The 23,900-nt window shown below is 47.1% G+C and overlaps 2 protein-coding genes and 1 long non-coding RNA gene across 20 annotated transcripts in view; 2 read left to right on the plus strand and 1 right to left on the minus strand.

The window, feature by feature from the left end:
- Positions 1–5,942: 5,942 nt before the first annotated feature.
- LOC149365177 (uncharacterized) overlaps positions 5,943–23,900 on the minus strand; it is a 24,458-nt gene continuing 6,500 nt past the window's right edge. For 2 of the 6 annotated variants that reach the window (XM_089587757.1, XM_089587740.1), the window contains 9 exons: positions 19,691–19,874; positions 17,688–17,732; positions 11,305–11,437; positions 11,030–11,170; positions 10,798–10,952; positions 10,587–10,716; positions 9,678–10,471; positions 8,604–9,543; positions 5,943–8,450 (listed from right to left, as the gene is read on the minus strand). Coding sequence is in view for 2 of the 6 variants with exons in the window: in XM_089587774.1 (XP_089443900.1) it covers positions 11,092–11,170; positions 11,305–11,437; positions 17,688–17,732; positions 18,183–18,252 (327 nt within the window). In the remaining 4 variants the exon portion in view is untranslated. Of the gene's footprint in view, positions 8,451–8,603; positions 9,544–9,677; positions 10,472–10,586; positions 10,717–10,762; positions 10,953–11,029; positions 11,171–11,304; positions 11,438–17,687; positions 17,733–18,182; positions 19,149–19,690; positions 19,875–20,736; positions 20,838–23,900 lie in introns of those variants that run through there. The other 4 variants (XM_089587766.1, XM_089587782.1, XM_089587748.1 and 1 more) reach the window with 3 other exon arrangements.
- LOC149365178 (uncharacterized) lies at positions 9,474–12,791 on the plus strand. The gene is made up of 2 exons (XR_016292788.1): positions 9,474–10,401; positions 12,102–12,791. It is a non-coding gene; the product is annotated as an uncharacterized LOC149365178 (long non-coding RNA).
- The window catches only part of LOC149365179 (uncharacterized), a 75,139-nt gene continuing 71,795 nt past the window's right edge, over positions 20,557–23,900 (plus strand). For 12 of the 13 annotated variants that reach the window (XM_089587992.1, XM_089588043.1, XM_089588001.1 and 9 more), the window contains exons 1-3: positions 20,557–20,582; positions 21,796–21,841; positions 22,664–22,738. In XM_089587992.1, the coding sequence (XP_089444118.1) occupies positions 21,817–21,841; positions 22,664–22,738 (100 nt within the window). In that variant the 5' untranslated portion in view covers positions 20,557–20,582; positions 21,796–21,816. Of the gene's footprint in view, positions 20,625–21,795; positions 21,842–22,663; positions 22,739–23,900 lie in introns of all 13 variants that reach the window. The other variant, XM_089587975.1, reaches the window with a different exon arrangement.

The raw sequence follows: 23,900 nt of genomic DNA on the forward strand, positions 1-23,900 counted from the left end.
CACCACCTACGTGTTCATGCGTCAGCACATTGAGAGGCGCGCTGACCAGGCCGCGGTTCAGAAGACGCGCAGATTCGCGGCGGCGGTGCGCGGAGGCAGACTCGCCGGAGGAATAGACCGAAGAGCGCAACAGCCGTGAGAGAAAAAAAGAGGAGAAGGGAGAAAAGAGCGGAGGAGGAGAGGCGGCGCTGCGAGGAGGGTTCTGGGACGCCAGTGAGGAAATTGCCAAAAAAAATATACGAAATACTTGACTGCATCAATTGTGACTGAGGCAACTAGCATCACGTATAGCATGCTCTTGAAATTCCTCTAGCTGTTGCACAGAAGTCTGTAATTGACTTCATTGTAGCTTCATACTTGCACCATTTAAACTCTGCACATAGCTGTTTTTTCACAAAAGGAAATGTGATTAGGTTTCTGAATAGAGCTGTGCACGGGCCGCAATTTCGAACCCGCGCCCGGCCCGGGACCTAACCTACCGACAGGAAGACCGGCCCGACACTGAAGGACCCTGAGTCTGCTCGACCTGCAAAGCGGCGACGACACAAAAAGAGAATTTCAGGAAAATGAGTTTATTTCAATGACATTCAAATTTTGACCTCGCATTCCAGATCACAGTTTCTGATTATACACAAGACACAACGCATAAAGGTATAGATTTATCACTCTAAATATGCAGCTTGTTCATTGATGATGGCTTGATCGAAACAAGAGCGGCGCTCTTTCATTACGAATCCTGCGGCGCTGAAATTCTTCTCGCTGCTTGAATTGGTGGCCGCAACGGCTAATACTTTCATAGCAAGAAGAGAAACGCTTGAAGTACGAAGGGGCATGACAGACGTGGTGTCGTAAGCCATGGATGGCTTTTTCGACTTTTTGACTTGTCAGAGGATAAGCGAGCAAATAAGCGACAGGGCGGCGCTATCCTGCGAATGCCGATGTGGCCGCGACGTCCCTGCTTCTACTATTCACGGGAAGGCATGGTACGTGCTGTGTTCACTTCGCTGACAAGCGATTACAGCGAAACGCAGCGACCAAGGCTGCGCCAGAATAGTACGAGCTGAGCCGTAGTGGAGGCGCCAGTGACATTCTTCTAATGCCATTCATGTGGTGGGCCCCCGCCCCCCCCCCCCCCCCCCCCTTCGCTCTCGCCCACGACTATTGTCCGTCTCCCCGGCCGGAACCGGAGAGAGTAGCAGCTATCCTGCCGGGTAGGCGGGCAAGAGGGAAGGCTGCCGGCTCTGCGGTGCGCTGCGAGTGGCGAGTGGAAGAATTTAACCTTTTCCCGATGTGCGACTCCGTGACCCCGCGACCTCGCGTGCGCCGTACGCAGCCCTGCCTCCGCTTCCCAGAACCTTCCTTTCTTCTTACAAGGCGCCCAAAACTGGTTGCTTTTTCCCAACGTTGGTACTTGCTAGAACCAAAAATGCGTTTCCAGCCCCAGCTAGCTTTTTTTTTTTTAGCATTTGTACTATCCTCCCGTCCTTGTACATTCCCTCTTGGATGGTCTAGACACAAATCACTTCCTGCTGTGCATGCAAGACGCCCAGCGCACCACAGCCATATTCGCACTTCCACATATATGATACATGCTTTGCCCAACTTAGAGCCCTGGGCGTTTGGTTGTAAGTAACACCGTATGGCGCGTAATGCATTCCCATCAGGCAGAATTAAAATATGAGAAAATTGATCGCAAGATATATTTCCTTGTATTCTCCAAGTAAATTACTTCTATACTAACTCCTCCCCTTCTGAAGTGACCAAAAGATAAAACAACTCAGCGTGTAAAAAAGGTGAATGCAAAAATACACTAATTTTGTGCAAAATTCACAGGAAGTGCACTTAAATTGCCACAAGTGCATGGCCAATTAAGGAAAAAAAAAAAAAGGGCAAAGGACGGAGACGCGCAACAGGAACACAGGACGACGCTGTGTTCTGTGTTCCTGTATTCTGTGTTCCCAGTTCTGTGTCCCCGTCTTTTGCGCTGGTTTTCTTTCTACAATCGTGAACCAATTAACTCGCCCAGCTCTCCACTCTACTGGACCAATAAGGCATCAAGCTTCACAGTGCATTAGTGTTATATCTTACGCTACATATTTTCGAATTGTTTTTGCTGCAAAACAGGTATAAGAGGTCGGCATACACGTCTTTCATTTGCTTAGGAAGAAAGCAGCGCAGTCAAGAAAGTTACTCCCTCCTGCCAGTGAAAATTTAAAAAATGCGGTTTTTTCAGCACCAGTATAAAATCTTTGCATGCTGACGGCATGTTGAAATTTTCGTTAATGCACCGTAATAATTATCTCATGAAGCCCCAGCTCTTGTGGCCCAGGACGAAGAGTACGATGATTTATGGCAATATTTGAAATCCATTTATGAACCAAGTTCTTTTGCTCTGACGTTCTTCTAAGCAAATAAAACTGAAAATTGATAATTTTGATAATACTTTATGGAGCTAACACTACCAGGACGTGGTAAATAAACAAAAAATAAATTCTTTGATAAAGGCCTGTACGCTGCACTTGTGCTGCTCATTTATTTCATGCTGTCCATTTTCTCAGTGCAGTGTCTTCTTTGATAGGAATATTTCTGGCTCATTAAATACTTTGCTTCAGTTCACAATTCTTCTTTTAGCTATATTTCATCCACTTTCCTGCCATGATCTCTATTCAAACGTAATTTGTGTAATTTTGCTTTGTCCGGGCTCCTGCAATGTTCTAGTATATACGAATGACGTGAAGACCTGTTTCAAGCTGTTGCACTATAATTCAGTCTAACCTCCTCGATCACGGTCACCTAAGCCTTTCCTTATCTGTTGCCATATTTTTTATGGAAACACTTAAAAACAAAGCACCATGATCTATTTCAGTATTGTTTTATTTGCCAATCTAATTTTTTCGAAGATAACATGGAATACCAACTCCCCTTTAATGTCCCCGTTTTCGTCTCGAAGTCGCGAATTTTTAGATGTGCGCTCAGTATTCTCGTTAGTGCATTTGTGCTCACAAGGGACTATAACAGCCAACGCGGCGAATACGCTAGATTTAATCCTGACAAATCGATCTGACATAGTCTCACCTATTACATACCTGCCAGGCATCAGCGACCATTTGCTAATGCACTCTGACATTAATCTAGCCACTCCAAACACTAACAAAAAGAAAATAATAATAATACAAGACTACAACGGAGCAAATTTTCAGGCGATAAATAATGAACTATTTTTTTTTATCGATGCTTTCCCATAGCTTTGGTGTCCGCAGCATTCAAACCAACTGGAGCATGTTCACAGCTATAGTCACCCAACTCACAGAACAATACACTCCTGAACGCACTGCTACCACCCACTCAATAGCTCCCTGGTGTAATAATCACATTAAACGTTTATCTAACAAAAAGAAAGCCTCTACCGCATCGTAAAGTTCTCGCCAACTAGTGAGTGATCGGACTTCGTATTCAGCGGCTTCCAACATGTATGTTCAGGCGCTCAAAAGCGCTAAAAGCACTTCCACTCACATGTAACCACCAATGTCAAAAATTCTGGCGGGTCATTAATCCTTCCACCAACGATAGTTTTGCGTTTTCTGACCCGTTAGGCAACCCCATCCCTTCCGACGTTCGAGTCACGATTCTTAACCGCGCAATCACTGACAACTTTACACCCATACGAGGGGGTACCCAAAAGAAACCGGACTTATTTTTGTTTGAACTTATTTGTTCACATTTTCAGCACAGACCTTCAATATCCTTCAAAGTACTCTCCACTTACAATGATACGTTTGTCGAATCTTTCATTTCATTTTTCAAAACATTGTTTAAATTTATCTTTTGCGATACTTGACAGTCCCTCCGTCGTTTTTTTCTTCACCTCAGCAACATCAGCGAAACGCTTTCTATTTACCTGTCTTTTCATTCTACGAAACAAAGAAAGTAGCACGTGGCAAGGTCGGGTGAGTATGAGGGTTGAGGAACAGAGGTCATGCCATTTTTGGTCCGAATTTGTCGTAGAGACAGGGCTGTGTGAGCAGGGGCATTGCCATGGTGGAAAAACCAGTCACCCGTCTGCCACAAGTCAGGCCGCTTCCACTGCACACTGTTGTCCAATCTTTTCAAAACATCCAAGCAGAAAGCCTGGTTAACTGTCTGACCCTGCGGAACAAATTCTGAATGGATGACTCCTCTCACGTCGAAAAAACAAATCAGCATTGTTTTGAGGTTTGGTTTCACTTGACGAGCTTTCTTGAGGCGAGGTGAATTTGAAGTTTTCCATTGGCATGACTGTTGCTTTGATTGAGGATTTAATTCAGGAACACTTGAGTTGTCCCTATAGCATCGTCCTACGAACGTCTTTCTGAATATTTCAAGAGTTTCCGTTCCACTTTTTCCGAGAAAAAAAATCAGAATTTCACCGGCGCACGCTGTTCACGAAAATCAGCCATTGCAAAAACGACACTCACACAAAACAGTCGTCACTCTAAAACTCTGCCTAAACTAGTCTGACCTCCTTCAGCGATGGCACTTGGCTTACTGACTCTGAAATGTTCGTTCTATGCGCTCCTAGCGGCAAAACGCGGTACCACAGACGCTTGGCCGACCCAAAAATTTAGTCTGGTTTCTTTTGGGTACCCCCTCGTATCTGATGTATACATATGCCTACAACTCACCACTTCAACTATGTTTTCATGCAACCTATAACTGTTGCTCCTACTGGTGTGAATAAGCTTATTGATGGACTCAGTGTTCATTCCGCTCCGGGTTATGACTGCGTTACTTAAAAAGCACTGCAGCTTATTCGCCCATTATACTAACCAAACTTTTCCAGCAGTGACCAGTCAACGCTGCTACTGAGTGGAAGATCGGAAAGGTGGTTACAGTCTACAAATCCGGCAGCAAAGCATCCCCTATTAATTATCGTCCCATATCCCTTACCAATACTTGACCCAAAATGTTCAAACATATAGTATTCACCAACCTTGTTAACTTCCTTTCATTGAACAACTTTTTCATGTCAGCGCAACATGGTTTTCGAAAACCTTACTCTTGCGAAACACAGTTAATATAGTTTACACATACATTGCACTGTATCTTAGACCTATCATCACTAACTGACTGTATATTTCTGGATTTTTCAAAGGCTTTCGACGATGTATCTCACAACTGTTGGTCACAAACTAAAACATCTTAATATTGACTGTAACTTATTGAAATGGATTGAATGCCTACTTAATCGCTCACAATTAGTTTTTGCTTACGGTTATAACACCTGTTTTACAGAGGTGCCTTCCGGAGTTCCACAAGGTTCAGTTCTTGGACCCTAGCTACTGTTCCTGATTTAACATTAATGATCCCCGCTCTCTTATGGATTCTCATATTCACCTATTCGCTGATTTTTGCGTCATTTTTAGAGAAATAACCAACACTAACAACCTTACATTACTGCAGTCAGTGGCGGTCACAGAGAGTGGTTTTAGGGGGAGCGGACAGACTGCTGTATATAAAAAAAGAAAAATAGAAACAACGATTTTTTATTTTATTTGCACAAAAATTTTTTTGCGCTTTGTTATTGAAAAATAAATGGCGAAAGGTATCGACGTTATACCATTACTCAATCCTTGAATGTTAACGTTTACGCGGGCAATATTCATATCGATACCAGGGGAAACGAGTCGACGTCTGAGATACCCCGCCACGACATGTCCACTAAGGTCAAAGCACCTGCCCGGACATTTCACCAGTGGGGTTAGCGGCCTTCATTACTCAGTTCTGGGAAGTGGCTTAATTTGTTTCACCCTCAGTCCCCAAGGCGGCTGGTTGGCGCTCCTTGTCAAGCCAGAAAGGGATGGTCCCCTCGCTGGCGTCGCTGTGTCCCATGGTGGGATAAAGACATGAACGGGTGGCTCCACCCCCCCCCCCCCCCCCCCTCCCCCGCCGACGAGGTTGTTGGCCACCGCAACCGCAGGTGAATGGCACCGCCGCGCCGGCGGCATGGCAAGACAACGGTGGCGGCAAGGCAGGAACACGATACCTCGACAATCACGACGAATTGTGCTCATATAACTATCAACGTGTAGAACGTGGAATTGTGTGAAATAAGACAGCCGCTAACAAGGTGAACGTACAAAGCAGGGGACTACTTGACGAGACTGCCACTGACTTCAGTGCGAAGAATGGTGAATGCAGCTATATATGAACAAATGCAAAGTCATGCGTGTATCTAGAAAAACTTCCGTCTCACCTCACTACTACATCGATAACATTTCGTTGGAATCAGCCTCATCATATAAGTGCATCAGCGTCCACATTACTTATTATCTTAACTGGTCTCTTCATACCGAGAACATAATTGAAAATGCTAATCGCATGCTTTGCTACTTACGTCGCAACTTCTTTAACGTTCCTTCCAATTTGAAACTATTGCTTTATCAAACACTAATACGATAAAAACTCGAGCATGCAACACGTGTATGGCACCCTGCTCATGACAACTTCATTAATGATCTTGAGCTGGTGCAAAATAACTCTGTGCTTTAATCCTTGTTAACTACAACCACACAGCGAGTAAACTACTATGAAGTCTAATATCTGCCTCCCATAACTGACATCACGTAGAAAAGTGTTTCGTATCACCCTGTTCCACAAGCTGTACCATCATCCCTCTCTTCGTGATCACCTCATCCCCCATACAATTTCTGTATCCCGCTGCATTGATCATGATCACAAAGTTGGAAGTATGTCATGCAACAGAAAATGCTGCTCGCAGTCATTCCTGTCGCGAACCTCATGCGACTGGAACCACCTTCCCGCAGAAGTTGCCGGCACTGAAAATTATGAGTAGTTCAGCGTAGCACTAGCTAACAGAGTATATTTAGGCGCTGCTTAATATTCATGTAATCAACTGTATTTTTCTCTCAGTTTTCGTATATTTACCATTCCCCCTGTGTAATGCCACTGGCCTTGAGGGGTAACATAAATAAATAAACAAACAGAGTAATATGCATTGCCTCTCACACAACATTCACTAATATTTCTTTCTTTCTGTAATAACGATTTGTAGACAGCCTAAAGGCTCATATTTCACTGACGTGAAGGTTCATTTTTCAGTCACAGTTCCATACTGTAGAGCGCAGGATAGCGCTTGTGCTGCATAGTTCTTCTGTATGTGTCATTGTAGGCGCTATTGTTTGTTTTCTCAAGTACTATGCACCATGCATCCCAAACTGAAGTTCTTCCTCTGAAGTTCTTCCTCTGACCTGAAATGGTTGGCCGTCCTGCGAACGATCGTGGTAACCTCGCTCTGCTCCTTCCCCCTGAGAGGGCTGGAGTCCGAAGCCCTGACGCCTTCCATAGTGGAGGCACCTGCGTTCAGAAGCCAAGCAATCGCCATGGCGATGTGGTCGTCATCAGCCTGACTACGCTCACTGCAGGCCAAAGGCTTTTCCCATGTCTCCCCAATTAACCTTGCTTTTTGCCAGCTGCGACCACCGTATACCCACAAACTTCTTCAACTCATTCGCCCACCTAACTTTCTACCCCCCCTTCCTACGCTCTCCTTCTCTTGGTGTCCACTCCATTACCCTTAAGGACCAGCGGTTGCCTTCATGTCCTGCCCAAGCATATTTCTTCCTCTTGATTTCGACTAGGATGTGATAACCCGCATTTGTTCTCTCAGCCGTCCGCCCCCTACCGATCTCTTGAAGTCACACCAATCAATTTTCTTTCCATAACTCACTGCGTTGTCCTTAATTTAAGCTGAGCCATCTTTGTTAGCCACCTCGTTTCTGCATTATAGGTGAGCTCCGGTAGATGTAGCTGTTGTATTCTTTTCTCTTGAGGGGCTTTGGTAAACTGCCATTCCTGATCTGAGAGAACCTGCCATATGCGCTCCAACTCATTCTTATTCTTCTAGTTATTTCAGTCATGATCCGGATGAGCGGTCACTACTCGCCTAAGTAGACATGTTCTCTTACTACTTTCAGCAACTCCATGGTAATGCTCACTGATACAAGTCATGCAGCGCTGGGGCCTCCTGCAGGTGGCAATCATTTGCTTGTAGCCCCTGCACTAGGAGCACTGAAGGGTCCGGACAAGAGAGGGCGCACCCCGAAGCGCATTCCTGTAATGAACACATGGTCAGCGGTGATGGCATGGCCACGGCGCCTTAGGCTACTAGTGTCGACTGGAGCCTCGATGGTAGCCACAACGTCGCTGTCGCACACTTCGCGGTCGGCCCCGTAGATACCGCCCGTGCTGCCCTCAGGAAGGGATGTCTCGAAGGTGCGGACCGGAGTGGAGAGGAGGGTGGTGTAGGCCAGAAGCTGCTCCTGGGGTACCTTGGTAGAGACGTCTCCTGTATTCATTTTGCGTTTGCAGTTCATCTGCACCTATAGGACTCCGGGCTGGCTGTAGAGAAAGGGGCTGTAGTCCTCTTTGACGACATCCTTGAGGGAGAGGGTCTGTCGTAAAGGAAAGATAAGAACCGTGGTCAGCCTTGGAAATCTACGGGAGGCTGGACGCCAGGCCTTGCGCTGGACATTGATCCAGCCACCTGGATCGCGGTCGACGCCCGAAGGCTCAGCATTTCCCAGCGAGTTGGCGTGGGTACTCACCCTCCAGGCAGAGTGGTCTCCTGCTCAGTGGTCACTTCTGGCCAGATATCATATCGGGCTCAATGCAGCAGTGCTGATTGATCAAATGTGACAAGGCGCGAATTAGCAAATCTGCAACGAAAAATTAAGGGTGACGACTCGCAGGCGTATCACATTTGCGCAAACTCACCGTGCCAGCCAACTCAGTGTGACTGAAGCCTCAAGCCGAGAAGCTGTTCACCATGGGGCTGAAAAAAAGCATAAAAAAAGCGAATTACCTACCTTGGCTGCAGCGGAATCACGATGTGCCGCAGACCGTAGGCGGCGTCCATTCTTCGGAGTTGCTTGTCGTGGCTGGCGAGAACTTCCGAGCGCCGTGTGCTTCCAAAAACCACATGTCGCTTAAGAGCACATCCGCACCCTTGCGTTTGATGGCATGACATAGTAGTGGCTTGGTCGCAACGACGCTCGGAACGGATTTCTTTCCGTGACGCAAACGACAGCGGCTCGCTTATGTTACCCCCTTGAGGCAGCAAGCAAAGCCGGCCCTGTATGCACTTTCCTCGCTGGCTCAATACCTAGAGCTGACCTGCCTACAGTGAGATAAGCCTAGAGCTGTACGCACCACGAATCCCAGCTCATTGCGCTTCCGTCACAGAGAAGAAATCCGATGGCGACGGTCCATGAAACCTCTATTTTACATTCTGCTGTTACTTTCCGACTATTATGTAATGGTACTTGAACCAGCACAAATGAAGCTTAAATATGGGAAGTCCAGGGGAGGTTTCACAGACCTATATCGCTCTCGCCGCGAGGCCTTGCCTCGCACTCACCTTCGATGCCGGTGGCCTGGCTCAGGGGCATTACCGTTGACGTTTCGCCGTGGGTTTAACTGCATCCAGGCGTCTCCGGCGGACGGCGATGGAATCCCTCTGGTACTTGCATGTCACGTTCAGAAGTTCTGCAGATAGTACAACAAATATAAGGGCTCCTAAGATCGTGAAAGAAATACAGGCCGGTTTTCCCATCCGCAAAATTCTGCCACTTGAGCGCGCGAGTTAGTAGAGGTCTTTAGCAGACGGTGTACTGTGTTACCTTCTGTCTATGTCGTTGCTGCAGTCATGGTCCAGGTCTGAATGCGGAGGTCCATAAAGTAACAGGTCCAGGCGGGCCGCAGGCTTAGAGGAGAGCGTATAGGCTAGTCTCCTCTACATAGGCAAGCAGGACTCTGTGGGCACAGTGGTGGCTTCGAGCCAGGAATAAGAGCTGGTTCTCCGCGTTGGCTGGCAGTGCGAGGGCCCGGTAGCTTGAAAAGAGATGGCGATGGATTGGGTCAGAGTTTGGACAGGCACACAGCAAGCGTCCCGAAGTGCCCGCATCGCCGCATGACGGTCTTGCAAGGGAGCACGCCAGACCAACGATAAACTTTCTGCGTTGGCGTCCAGGAGCAGCCGATGCAGATGCAGCACGAAGGCGCAGTATCTTGTCCGAGAGTCAGTGGAAGGTTCGGTACGCCAAGATACCCTTGTCAGGGCGAAGTGCCCTTATCTTTTGGTTTTGTAGCGGAGCGCCAAAGTCCTGGGGAGCTAGGTTCCTAGTCACTGGCAACCCGTTGCTGTTGCCCGCCTTGCCAAGGACATCGGCGTCCTCAATGCCCTGGATGCCGGCATAGGCAGGCACACAGTGGAGAGCCACCTGGTCGCCGGCGTCCTCAAAGGCGTTACTCTGGGCGCACGCAGACACTGGTCAACGTCTGGGAGATGTGGAGCTTCCTCAGGAGCTGCAGGGCTGCCCGGCAATCACAGAGGACAACAACGAGGTGAGTAGGGTCGATGGTCCCGATCGAATCAGCTCTTACGTGGAGACCTGCAAGTTCAGCCTTTCGGCAGCTGCACAGAAAAGAGAGCCTATAGGTGCGGGACTGCTCCAATTGAGGGAACGCCAGAGGCGCGGCCTGCCAAGTGGCTCATAGAGCCGAGTCTTCAGTGAGCATAAGGTTTGTACCTTTTCAACCATCAAAGTAAGGCTACGGTGGTCTGGCGAAGTGCGACGACAGGGGACCTACATTTGGTCACTCTGTTAAGGCCCAGGGTAACCTGCAGGGGAGATCGGGTTGGGAGGGTGGACCAGGCACCTGTGGGGAGGGAAAACCGTTTCCACTAAGGCTGCAGACAGCTTACCCTTCATAAAGTGGGGTTGGAATGTAGTCGCTCACAGAGGGCGCATCCATTCTAGAATGTGATTGAGCCGGTCTGTGAACATCAGGTCTCTCTGGAGAAGCAGGAAATTCAGTCGTTAGACGACCGCCTCTGCCAGGGTGCGAGCACCAGAGACTGCTGTGGGGCTCCCATGAGTCGACGAATCCATCTCCTGCGAGGTAGTTCCAAGCGAGTAAGGAGGTAGTTCCAAGCAAATAAGGTTAGTGCGAGGCTTTGCCTCGCACTCACCTTCGATGCCAGTCGACTGGCTCGAAGGCATTACTGTTGGCAGTCGTCGCTTCGCCGTGGGTTTAACAGCATCCAGGTGTCTGCGGAGGATGGCGACGACGACGGCATCCCTCTGGCACTTGCAAGTCACGTCCAGAAGTTCTGCAGATAGTACAACAAAAATAAGCCCTCTTAAGATCGTGAAAGAAATACAAGCCAGTTTTCCCATCCGCAAAAGTCGGCCGCTTGAGCGCGCGAGTTAGTAGAGATCTTTAGCATACGCTGTACTGTGTTACCTTGTGTCTATGTCGTTGCTGCAGTCATGGTCCAGGTCTGGATGCGGAGGTCCATAAAGTAACAGGTCCAGGCGGGCCGCAGGCTTAGAGGAGGGCGTATAGGCTAGTCTCCGATAGATAGGCAAGCAGGACACTGTGGGCAGAGAGGTGGTTTCAGGCTGAGAACAAGAGCTGGTTCTACGTGTCGGCTGGCAGTCCGAGGACCCCGTAGTTTGAAAAGAGATGGCGACGGGTTGGGTCAGAGTGTGGGCACGCACACAGCAAGCGTTCCGAAGTGCCCGCATCACCGCACGTCCCAAACTTCCCAAAGTAACTCAGGCTATGAGGGATGACATAGAGAAGGGTGGCGGAAATTTCGACCACCTGGGGTTCTTTAACGTGCACTGACATTGCACAGTACACGGGCCCCTAGAATTTCGCCCTCGTCGAAATTCGGCCCGCGGCCGGGATCGAACCCGCGTCTTTCGGGTCACCAGCTGAACGCCGTAACCGCTGAGCCACTGAGGCGGGTAGATCCATACAGAGTTTTGTTACAATTTTCATATGAAATTATAAAGTAATATGACATACTGACTAAAGAGTGTCAATAATTTAGAACTCATTATATGCATAGCACTGTGCTTATAGCGTACTCAAAGATGTGCCTGATATACGTGAGGTCTTAAATGTCAAATTTAGATGGTTAAGAAATGTGTTTTGTTTGTGCCACTGAAATGCTGATCTCTGCAATCATCTACTTTCTCAGAGTCTTTATTGGTAACGAGTAAAGGCAAATTAAGGGAACATGTCTTTTCTAGGCATATAACTTTCATCGTTGGAAGCATCTGAAGTGATATCATTATCTGAAACCGAAGCACTGCAAGATGAAGACCTCTCCGATATCCCTCCTATTAGCCATATCATCCTGCTCAAGATGTGGCCACCTTATCCCTGCAATCTTCTTGATCTCATCCACCCACCTGACTCTCTGCTATGCCTGTCTTGTCCTGGAATTCATTCCTTTGGCATAATGGATCATCAGTTATCTGTTCTCCGCATTACATGCTATGCACATTTAATTGATTTCAGCTAGCACATCCTTAACTCCCATTTGTTCCCTAACCCATTAGGATCTCTTGTGCCCTTTACCGTCACCCCATCATTTTACTTTCCGTACTTTACTGCGTTGTCCTCAATTCGAATTCCACCGCCTTTTTCAACTTCAAAGTTTCTGCCTCATCAGTGAGTGCAAGCAAGTTGCTATGCCTTCTTCTTTAGGAATACTGGTTACCTGGTTTTCACAGTTTAATTGAGAATATCTGCCAAATGCACTACATCCTACTCGTATTCTCATAGCATTTAAGGCATACTACTAAACCTCCCAATAAATGTGCGACTCCCCAGGCCACTTTATTATTCTAGCCATTTCAACCCATCATTAAAGGCACGTTTCGGAGGCTGTGTCATGTGCCTGTGCATGCTTAGGAAAATTAAACGTCTTTTCTCACTTTCAGTGTCTTTCTTTTCCTACACTAAACAGAAAAAAAAATAAGCTGGATGGTCTTCGTCACAGTTCACACAACATGTTAGAAGGTAGAAGTGCTGCTGATGCCCACAATTGCCAAAGCTGCTTCTGTTCACACAAACTGGACCGTAGGGACTGATCTGTACAAGGATGGGGAGGCAACACTTTCCCAAGCAAGAAATTTTACATAGGAAAACCACATGAACCCTATTTTTTGGACAAAAAAGGCCCCAAGAATATACGATCCAGATGGGATTCCCCCCACCTCCCCAAACCACACCCCCCCAAGAGATGACCTGTAAGTCTACCCCTGCTCGTCACATGCCCATATTTGTAACAACTTGTGCCATTAAGGTGCATAGCTCTTTTCATGCTAGATGTGATTTTTGTTATAGGTACAAGCATGGAACTAAATTTAGAAATCACAATTTCATTTTTTTTGCACATACCATATGATTGTCTGCACAGCGATTACAAAATCGTATTCAGCACTTTCAACATTTTGTTTTTATAGACATCAACACTTTTTCAGCACAAGAATCTGCTCCACGTTTGCAGACTAGTGGAATGTGGGTGTTTCACTGAAGGTATTTAGTTTTCGAAGATTTGGGCTGAGCCTGACAAAAAAAGATCGCTTTAAATTTGGCACTGCAGGTGTACTTAAGTGACTAAATGAACTGCAAAATAAGTCGCACCAGGAACTGCATTTTGTAGCTCTGGGATACTGCAGATGTGCCTTGGAGCTCAAATGTGTAAGGCATTTTATTTTGTGTGCTGTAGCCTTTCAAAGGATCATAAGGAGGAATTTGATGTTCCATGCAGTTTTTTTGCCCTACCGATGACATCAGTCACTCACCATATATAGCAATTAAATTTTGTAAATGTTTCCCTACTGTCCTGTGGGGAGAATGTAGGTAAACTCCCTCACACAAAAATTTCCGCACCCCAGAAATTGCAAAAAGAATTTAAATGTAAACTGTGTGGTTTAATGTCCTTCAGCAACACATGAGCTATGAAGGATGCCGTAGTTAGAGCACTGTACCGTAATGGAGGACACCGAATTTTAACCACCTGAGGTTCTTTATCGTGCATGTGCAACGCACAGCAAATGGACATTTCTGATATTTTTCCTCCCCTGAAGTCCTGCCGCCATGGCCGGGAGCCAAACTGTAAGGTGGCTGGCGCACCATGGCAGTTTAAATCAGATAAGTGGAAAAACAACAGCAGAAAAAAAAAATGTTGAGAAAAGGACTTAAAGAAGAGAAAAACTTACGAATTCACAGACAGGAAAACGTAGTACATAGCCTTTTCACGTTAACATCCTAAAAGACTCTGCTTGAGTATTTCGAAAAGCAGAGCCCAAAGCTCATATGTGCAACCAAGATGTGCATTTGGCCTAATGCACCATTTCCAACTGTGGTTGTCACTTTATCAGATAAGAAATAATGACCTTATTGCTGCGCAAGTAGACAAAAACAGTTCATAATCAAGGACGTGCAAAGGATTAGTCAGAGGCTGCCTTCGTTGGAGAAAAAAAAAGTTGGAGCTAGATGAGCGCCTGTGGCTTTTATTTCAGGCCGCACTGCCCGAGACCTTATTTTCAAAAACATGCGCAGGTATGCACCTCGCTTTATGTGACGGTAACCAACGAAAGCCTGATAAATGGCCCGGCTTCAGAACACTTTAGGTCTTCCTTACTTGAAGGCATCATGAAATCTTGACAACCTCCCAGAAAAATGATGCCAGAGCCACAAGAAACTTTTCATCATTTTGACGAGCTTGAATTGTCATAGTGCCATCGAGTACAGTGTGCCATTGAAGCCCTGCGTGCCGTTAAGAAACTGCACTCCATGAAATTGCTATGTGCGTCCGAATCTTCCGAGATTCTGTGCGAAAAATTTTTTTTTTCCCTGTAGTACAGTGGTGAGCTGACCCAGCTGAGATAGTCCACTAGTTCCACTAGCCGTGCACGGCAAAGAAGGATGATGTTGATGATGACTATGGCCTTGTCCTCTGAATGGGGTGGATGTCGTCGGTGTGGTGCCCAGCCAGAGTACACAAAATGCACGCACGCAACACACACAACTAATCACTCCCCACACAGAATGCATGCACGCACATCAACACATACATGCTCACATGGCTAATGGGGTTCAACGTCCCAAAGCTACTAAGGCTATGGGGACATACACACTCATATGAACGACTGGAACAGAAATGACAGCAGTACATCGTGAGCTCGGTGGCCACTCCAGTGGCTGCTGCCACGTTACATGCCCAACTATAGTCGGATACAACTTAAGGAGGCAGCGGCTTTACCCCGTCAAAGGACCCCCCTCAAGCCAACGGCGTCGGCCGATTATCATGACCCTGCTGGGGTGACAATACAGGGAGCGGTGCCACAATGGAGAGAAGGGTCCATTCCCAAACAATGAAGGGAGAGGACTATCCCCTTTCATCTGCCACTCCCTGCATTGTCACGCTAGCAGGACAATGAGAATCGGCCGACGCCATTGGCTGGAGGGGGGTTCTTTGACGGGGAAAAGCCGCGGCCTTCTTAAGTTGCATCCGACTATAGTGCTTTTAGGTACTCCTCGAATTGTCGGCGCACAGCACCCCACCACTCGGCAAGGCGCTTCTTGGTGGCCTGTACTGTGACTGCGAATTCCTCTGGCTGGGTAGGACAGGAAGACCCAAACGACTGTAGAATGTGACATCCGTGGTGGACTAGAGTTACCTTGGCATCAGAGCGCTGAGTGTTCCGTGGTTTCGTCTGATTCCCCTCACTTTCAGCTTAGTGTTCTCTCCACTGTGTGATGAAATCGATGCTAGTACTGTAGGGTCTGCAGAGCTCCTCGCTGTTGCCTCAAACAGGAGGCTGCTGCAACACTCACTGTAGAGCACTGTAGGCTGGGGTGCCTATTTCTGGAGGCTATACAGGAAGAATGTGGTCTTAGCTTCTACTGCAGCCCATGACATCTCCCTATCTGAAGCTCTGTGCATCTACGAAGCTCTGTTTGCCACTTTACTGAGCAGCTGCCTTCAACCCGCTCTTGAAAGAAGCCACACTTCTTTTCGAGATGGTAGATGCACTTTGTCCGTTGGGAGCAAAGGCACACTGCGGCCAGATGGTCAAACACTCAGCACGCCCAACGAGTTCTAGGTACGCACTGGAGACGACCCTTGTAGGTTAGCTTACTCAACGCTTCTCGAGCCACAAAGCTGGGCCAACCTAGGTCTCCCTGCACCACCTTGTTCGCTACCCGGCCACGACAGCCAAGCGAAGTTCGGCCAGCCTCGCACTATTGTCTCTCGAAGCCACTCTCGTGTCCACTAGCAGGCACACTACAGCATTTGCAAGCATCAATACAGGGAGATGCTCAAACTTCCACACGTCGCCAAACATCACGTCGAGATTACCCTTTGAAGCATCAGCGATGCAGGAAAAGCTGAATCCGCAGGGAAGCCTATCGGACCTAGCCTCGTGAAGGCTGTACATGGATTTTCTGTGCGTGCCTCCGCTGCCGGGCACCAAAACTCTGAACTCGGACAGCCACACTCTTCTTGGAATTGGCCCTCAGGTGCAGACGCGTAATCTCATTCTGGCAGATGTTTTGCAAACACTGCAAATCCTAGGAAGATTTCTGAAGTAGTACTAGATCGTCCGCAAAGGCTAAACCCGCACTCATCGGTTGTCATCCGTACCAGCTGTCTCGTAGCACCACTCGTAGCAGCCCTCACTCGATGCTACGAGTGGCGATGACGAGTACCCTTGGCGCAGACCTTTCTTCATTGCAATGGGGCCTTAAGACCGATCTAGGACTCGAATTGCATGACGACCGTGTTTTCCTTACACAGGCATCGAATGTTGGCCAGCAGTAGCTCCGACAGGTCCGACAGGGAGTAAAAGCAGGGGCCCGGCATGGGGTATGTTGTCCTACCAACTCTCTCCTTTTTACTATATTTTTACTTCTAAAGAGGCTGTCGCCGGATGCTGCCTCCTCTGTTTCTTTCCTCCATGTTTTATAGGAAAATATTTAAGCTATAATGCATTATTTCAAGCGTTTAAGTTGATTTTATGCGTTTTTGTTTTTATTGTGGCAGCAGCAAAGTAGCCCGCTACCGCACTGGTCATAGAGCTGCTGCTGCTTCTTTTGCACATGGTCTTGTATCTGGTGCAGTACTGCTCCCCTCTTCTTACTACTAGTTTTTTTCAGCTCCATGGCAATTTTTTCGAACATTGCTTTTTGTTCCTGAATTTCTTCAGAGGCCCAACTTGTCCAAGTATGTGGCATATAAATTAAGAAGTAATTTAGTTTCTCCTCCCGTCCATTTGCAGGCATCAGCAGGAAAAAGAGGTACATAATCAAAGAGAGTGGAAATACAGTGTCCACATAACACATGTTCCTTGAATGATTCTGCCCCCTTAGTGTGGCCATGCGAGCGGCCAGACCGTCCTTCCACACCACGAAGTGCAGTGGTGCAAAACTGCTTTCTTCGCTGTTGATTACAGTGCGGATCTTAAATGAACTAGCAAGAGGTTGGGTGCTTTAAGATATATGAGCCAGTCTATGACGGCCAAACATAGTTGATTGCTAGAAGATTGAAGGACACAAACAGTGTGAAATAAAACAGTTCTTTGTTTGTATACTTAAAGTTAAATCAGTTATCTCACCAACTGTAAACTTATAAATTAAAGAGTGGAATCTGGTACAAGGCACTAATTCATAAAATATGTACTGGAAGTTAAATCAATTATCTCGCCAACTGCAAACTTATAAAGGAATTGGATACGAGGAATCCGTAAAATCTATCGTGTCGAGCAGTGAGAGCCTCAGTTAGCACACCCTTCAACCAAAGTAGGTTAGAGCACACTTACTAATTTCTGGTGACACCTCCGCATGACCAAGCTCTGCTCCTGCCTCTGCAACAATATTCACACAAAAAAGTTAAGAGGGTATTCTGGACGGTCCATATATATAACGCTACGATGCAATGTGAAGAGGTGTCTATAATAATATGAAGATGCCTTAACGACAGGTATTTCGATTGTGATCGCTCACAGCTTTAGCGCCGCACAGCGCACAAGCAGCACCTCAGATAATGGCCTGCATCTGTTAGTACCACAACGACGTAAGCAAATCAAAGGATAGAGCCGCAGCGGCTACCTTGCTCCGGCCGTTGCCCCAGAAAGAAACTAACATGCAGGGTCTGTTTGCAATCGTTGCGCGAGGATAGCAGTTGGTACACACTTCATGCCGGCTGACAACATATGACTGAGTAAAAAATCTAGCTGGGCGAGTTGATAAACCGACGCACCGTAAACCGTAAAGCACTCTGCAGACATGCCATATATATTCATTTATGAACTTACCTAGAGCATAACCGCGCTCCTCGTTGCCTACGAGGTTCACCAAAAATGCGGTACACCTCAGGCGCACCATGAACAAAGCGACTGGTAGGTTCCATCCCGAAAGAAGTGCTTGCTTATCGCTGTACTTGCCGCGTCTCGTCGTCTGCTCAAGCGTATTTGGCGCCAGACCTCAACTTCCGGAATCAGCACTTCCACTGCGCGTTCTAGTTTGTCTTTTGCCGCTAGGATAGAAACATAATGGACTGCGTGGCGCTGCTATAACCCTGTTGAAAAAATGGCCTCTTCCTTCATTTTACTTCAAACAAGACAGTTTTATCGTTTATCCACGCGGTCATCATCATCAATCATTTATCTACGGTGGCGCCATCAAAAAGAAAGACACTTTTTATACTCTTCTGTAAAGGAAAATCGTTATCATGGTTGTTTTCATTGCTGATGTTAATATAGTGAAGAACTACAAAGCTTATGTATTGAATAGCGCGCACGAATATTGGCAAACGATGATGATGTTGATGCTTTGAGCGACATGGTGGCGGCAGTTATCGAGGAAAAAAAGGCAGTGGCATAGAGTTAATATAACCAAAGTGGTCTTGAGAGAGCCCCATGCAAACTCCCATAGACGGGGCGCCAGCTTTCCCTCTAGATTGAGAAACCCTATGGAGCTGGTGACACGCCTTTCTCCGCTGGATACAAGATGGCGCCACAGTACCATTGTTGCGATGTTTTCGGTTTTCGTTCTCCGTCGCCGCAGACGATGGTGTTTCCAAATAATTCTGACCGAATCGGGCAAGTGCATCACCTAGATGCAGTATAAAATAAAACTTACCATCAAATTCAACCTCTGTGCAAAATTTGCGGTTCTCAAATGCCATGAAAAGCGCACGAAACGGAACCACACACTGTAGCAGACGACGCCGCAGAAGTTGCGATATCGCCCGGGCGGAATTCTCATCTTCGAAGGGTAGACGCTTGGGCTTGTTGGTTCATATTGTAAGGAAAAACTTAGCGCAAAAGATGACTCAGAAAAGACTGAGCGCTGTGTTTGTCTGTCTTTCTGAGTCCTTGTCTTTTGCGCTACGCTTTTACCCTCATCTTCGAGTCGTCCAGCAAAGTACGAACTGAGGACGTTCGGCTGTAATGCAATAAAAAAGTGCTCATATCCTGTTCAGGATGAGGACGTTTAGAACATTTGATGATGTCCTCAGACGTTCGGTGTTGCCTGGGTTCCGTCCTCTTTTCATTGCGCACTACCAGTATGGTATTACAAAAAAAAAATATATTTAATATTCTTTTGTTGCTGTTTTGCCTAAGAACACAGTTGGTGAAAGTATACGCACCATTTCCAGGTCCTGGACGAGAGTTTTTAGTCAGTTTCACGCACTGAATCGCATGCAGACGTTATCAACAGCGCGCTTCTGAAATTTATCAATTTTCACCTGAGACACACACTGCATCTTCCATATAGCGTCTGTACAGAGATATCTGTATCCCGGTCTCATCATACTCACTGATTGGCTGTCGTTGCGCAGCTGAGTAGTTCGGGGTGCCAGCGGACTGCGACTCAGTTTTGCACTTTCTGGCCTCATTTCCATTCCCGGGCCATTCTGCTGGGATTCATTCCTGGTCGCTGAATACCTACAGCAGTTAAGGCGCTTGGTTTCAGCAGTCGTTCCTTGCTGTCGTATTTAAAATCTGAAAGTCAAAAATGCGAGCTACAGATGTTGGAGTAAATATGCAAATCACGACAGTGCAACAGTCCTCATTCGAAACTGCTTAGCCATTGCTCACGTAAACTGACGGTATTTCATGAAAAGATACATCGGGTTCTTTTCTTTGGTGAGTTGACTTACGTTGCGGCACGCAGCAGTACAGCATCTTGACGAGCTGTGCAAGCAAAGCAGGAGCTGGGACTCAACAGACAGCCGGCACTGAGCGGACAGACTGAACTGCAGCGGTACTATTACCTACGTCTGCTGTTATGGAGTGGAAAAACCCTTTGAATTCAGTGAACACAGCTTAAAAAAGCAAAATTATGCTTTTGAGTAGTTTATTTACTTACAATACGTGTTTTCTTTCAGTAATATAAACGCGCAGTTTCGTCTGCTAGCTTTAACTGAGAGCAATGACCTCTTCGCGGTCATGATAGAGGTTGAGGCGTCTGCTACGAATCGCCCCTAGCAGACGACACTTGCAGTGTTTCTTCCGAGATAATTTTTTAATTTTGTAGTCTTATATATATATATATTACATATAGGAAGGTATTTGTTTGGTGTGCGTTGTCAGTGCTCAAGTCGTCGCTTGGTTCTTTCAACCAGCTTTCATTGCGGTGGCTCGTCGAGTCGGCGGAAACCGATCACCATCGCTATGCAGCAAGGCTGCCGGGTCCGTTGATCGCGTCAGGTTAGTCAGGTATGGGCGAAGTGTACTAGGAAGTTTGGTACGGTACGTATCGGCCTGTGTATCCGAAACCGAGGGTTGAAGGTCTGCACATTCCAGCACTATGTGCTTGATGATCTCCTCGACCCCTCCGCAAAGTTGGCATGAGTGCTCATACCTCCGTGTACTTTGCCCGAGCGCCCGTTCCAAAGGGTTGTCAACATGTGTCTTGAAGTCTTGACAGCCGAGCAGGGCCGCCTCCCATCCTCTCTGGCGGGGCTGGGGGGGGGGGGGGGGGGGGGGGGAAGGTGGGTTTGATTGGCACACCCAAACCGTGTGGAAGGTGTCAGCAGCCACTTCCCCACAAAACTGACACGCGCCATTAAGGTATCTTCTGTCGGAATTTTGAAGCACCGCCGGGCACAGTACAGTGTTGGTGACAATTTTGATGAGGAGGCGCTCGTCAGCACGATCCAGTCCCTTACAAGGGGCCGGGTAGCGCCGGTGCTCCTCCTTGTAGTAATCGGTGATGTGTTTGAATGTAAGGGCCAGATTGTCTGATTAGGAGTAGGCTTCCAAGGACCGGAAGATGGTCTGGGGAGAGAGTGCGCGGGTGGCCTGATCGGTCTGTTCCTTTCCCTGAGTCCCTGGTGACCGGGGGCCTAAATCAAGTTACTTGGTACATGACCATCATCATCAATCGAGTGCAAGAGTGCCGCATCTCTTGAACTGATGTAGAAAATGCTTGAGCCAAATTAATTCTTTACCGCCTGTCACGTCATCTATGGATATATAAAAAAAAGCTGCTAGTCATATGAAGCTTTTGAGGTTGCTGTTAGCGCAGTGAGATGGTGTCGCAGAGGCTGCGGTGAGCGCTTCGCTTGCAGCAATCTCAAAAGTGATATGTGACCCGTTTATCGTGCACTGCACGCGCTGGCCACCTGCTGTTAACATCAAAGTAATCGAAATGGATGATGGAAGCTTCAGGCCGAACGTATGAGGTAAGAGCAGTAGGAGGCTAGGAGCCATCGAAGGTCCGCAAGCGGCCCGAAGCACCGGAGCCAGCAGCAGCTGTCGTCAACACTGAAACGATTGGCAACTAAGCGTTACAGTAGTGAGTTACTCCTGTGCCGAATAAAAGTAGCTTACCTCGAACTGAAATGGCAGTGTGAGATGGCTGTAAAGTGCGGGCACAGAGCACACATACTCTCATTGTGCTTGTTTGCAACGTTTACAGGGACGGCGCCGAGGTGTTCGTATGGGAAGTCGAACCTCTGGCAGGCGTGAGATGCCCTATTGCTCCTTATAAACATTAACTAAATAAAACGAACAAACTGCTGCATGCAAATTTTAGGGTGGCGGCTCTCGGCCCTCTGCCCCCCTTGTTGCCGTCACTGCTTAATTTCCAGGCCTGCCACGGCCAAGGAACTTGCATGTAATGGATATGTTGTGAAAAAATCCAGAGTCCTCTTAGAGCTCAAGTAACCGCAGTAGTAGATGTCCTTGAATTTGTTTAAACACCTTTATTTAGCATTTCGGGTACGTAGTGGTTTATTTAAATTTGTGTTAGGAAGAAAACGACTGACATGGTAGCCAGCCCCAACAGCTTCTTCATTTGCATGTGGGGAAGTTGTGGAAAACTGACCAAAAACTGTTATGGTGTGTGCGTAAACAGTAGACGGTGCGTGTCTTCAAGCAGTCTCAAGAATGCTGAGGCGGTACTCAGACGCAAGAAAGATAAAACTGAGCCAGCATGTATTGTTCAGGAGAGCCAGTCGCTACTGTGCAGGCCTCTCAATACAATAAATGGATTAGGCAGTTGCTTGGATGAGTGTCATTCTGTACCAGCAGCTAATGCAGCACTTGCTGTGCCAGTAAATTCACTACACTATTTTTATTCGGCGCCTATTCATTTTGTCAATGTGCTAAATGCGCGTGTAAACCTGTAGGTGCCAGCGTCACTACTTAGTTTATTGTTAGATTGGAGCCCTCGCATGTTTTTTGCCCGTTGTGGGTGTGGGGTTGTTAAATTTTTACTGTACAGACTAGCTATAATTGTAGGATTTCTCTTATTCTCTGTGTCCTCTTTTTATTTGCATGTGCAGAAACAGGGGGACCTTTTGCTTGGCGTGCAGTTTTCGTCCATCATCTCGATTGTGTCCAGCTAAGATCTATGACTGGTATGGCCAAATGCATACTCTCACTGTTATCGCAGGTTTAAAGGTTTTTCAGTTAAAAAATTTGGGACCTTTGAAAGCGTACCTGCAATGTTTTCTAATTTACCTCGGAATATGTAATAATGTAACGTCTCTGCATTTCCTGCTATGTTGCTGTTTGAAAAATTATTCTGGGCACTTGCTTCGCAAACGTATGATTTTAGGAAATAATTTTGGGTAAATATAGTTATCTGCCACTACTATTTCGTGAGTTCAGAATTAAAGCAGCAGATATAGACCTGAACAGATCTGTCATGTATTCATAAGAATACATTGTGTTATATGAAACAAGCTACATTCAGCCCCTTGTACTGATTTGACAACTGTGGTTCCGAGTGAGAACTTTTATATGTGTGGTGCTTTGTCCAAAGTAACACAGCATGCAATTGGTCATATCTTCTTGCAGTGTTCAGTCGACATTTATTGCAGCATGTATGAGGAAACATGCCCGCAGATCTCTCGATTTCTGGGGCAGTTGCATGTCATCATCATCATCATCATCATCAGCCTGACTACACCCACTGCAGGGCAAAGGCCTCTCCCATGTCTCTCCAATTAACCCTGTCCTTTGCTAGTTGCCGCCACTGTATCCCCGCAAACTTCTTAATCTCATCCGCCCATCTAACTTTCTGCCGTCCCCTGCTACGTTTGCTTTCTCTTAGAATCCACTCCGTTACCCTTAAGGACCAGCGGTTATCTTGCCTTCGCATTACATGCCCTGCCCAAGCCCACTTCTTCCTCTTGATTTCAACTAGGATGTCATTAACCCGCGTTTGTTCCCTCACCCACTCCGCCCTCTTCCGATCTCTTAATGTTACACCTATCATTTTCCTTTCCATAGCTCGCTGCGTTGTTCTTAACTTAAGCTGAACCCTCTTTGTTAGCCTCCACGTTTCTGCCCCATAGGTGAGTACCGGTAGGATACAGCTGTTATATACTTTTCTCTTCATGGATATTGGTAAGCTACCATTCATGGCCTGAGAGAACCTGCCATACGCGCTCCACCCCATTCTTATTCTTCTAGTTATTTCCCTCTCATGATCCGGATCTGCGGTCACTACCTGCCCTAAGTAGACATATTCTCTTACTACTTCTAGCACCTCGCTACCAATTGCGAACTGCTGTT

Source organism: Amblyomma mixtum, chromosome 1 (assembly GCF_055824585.1).
Source record: "Amblyomma mixtum isolate Tamu chromosome 1, ASM5582458v1, whole genome shotgun sequence".
Lineage (NCBI taxonomy): Eukaryota > Metazoa > Arthropoda > Arachnida > Ixodida > Ixodidae > Amblyomma > Amblyomma mixtum.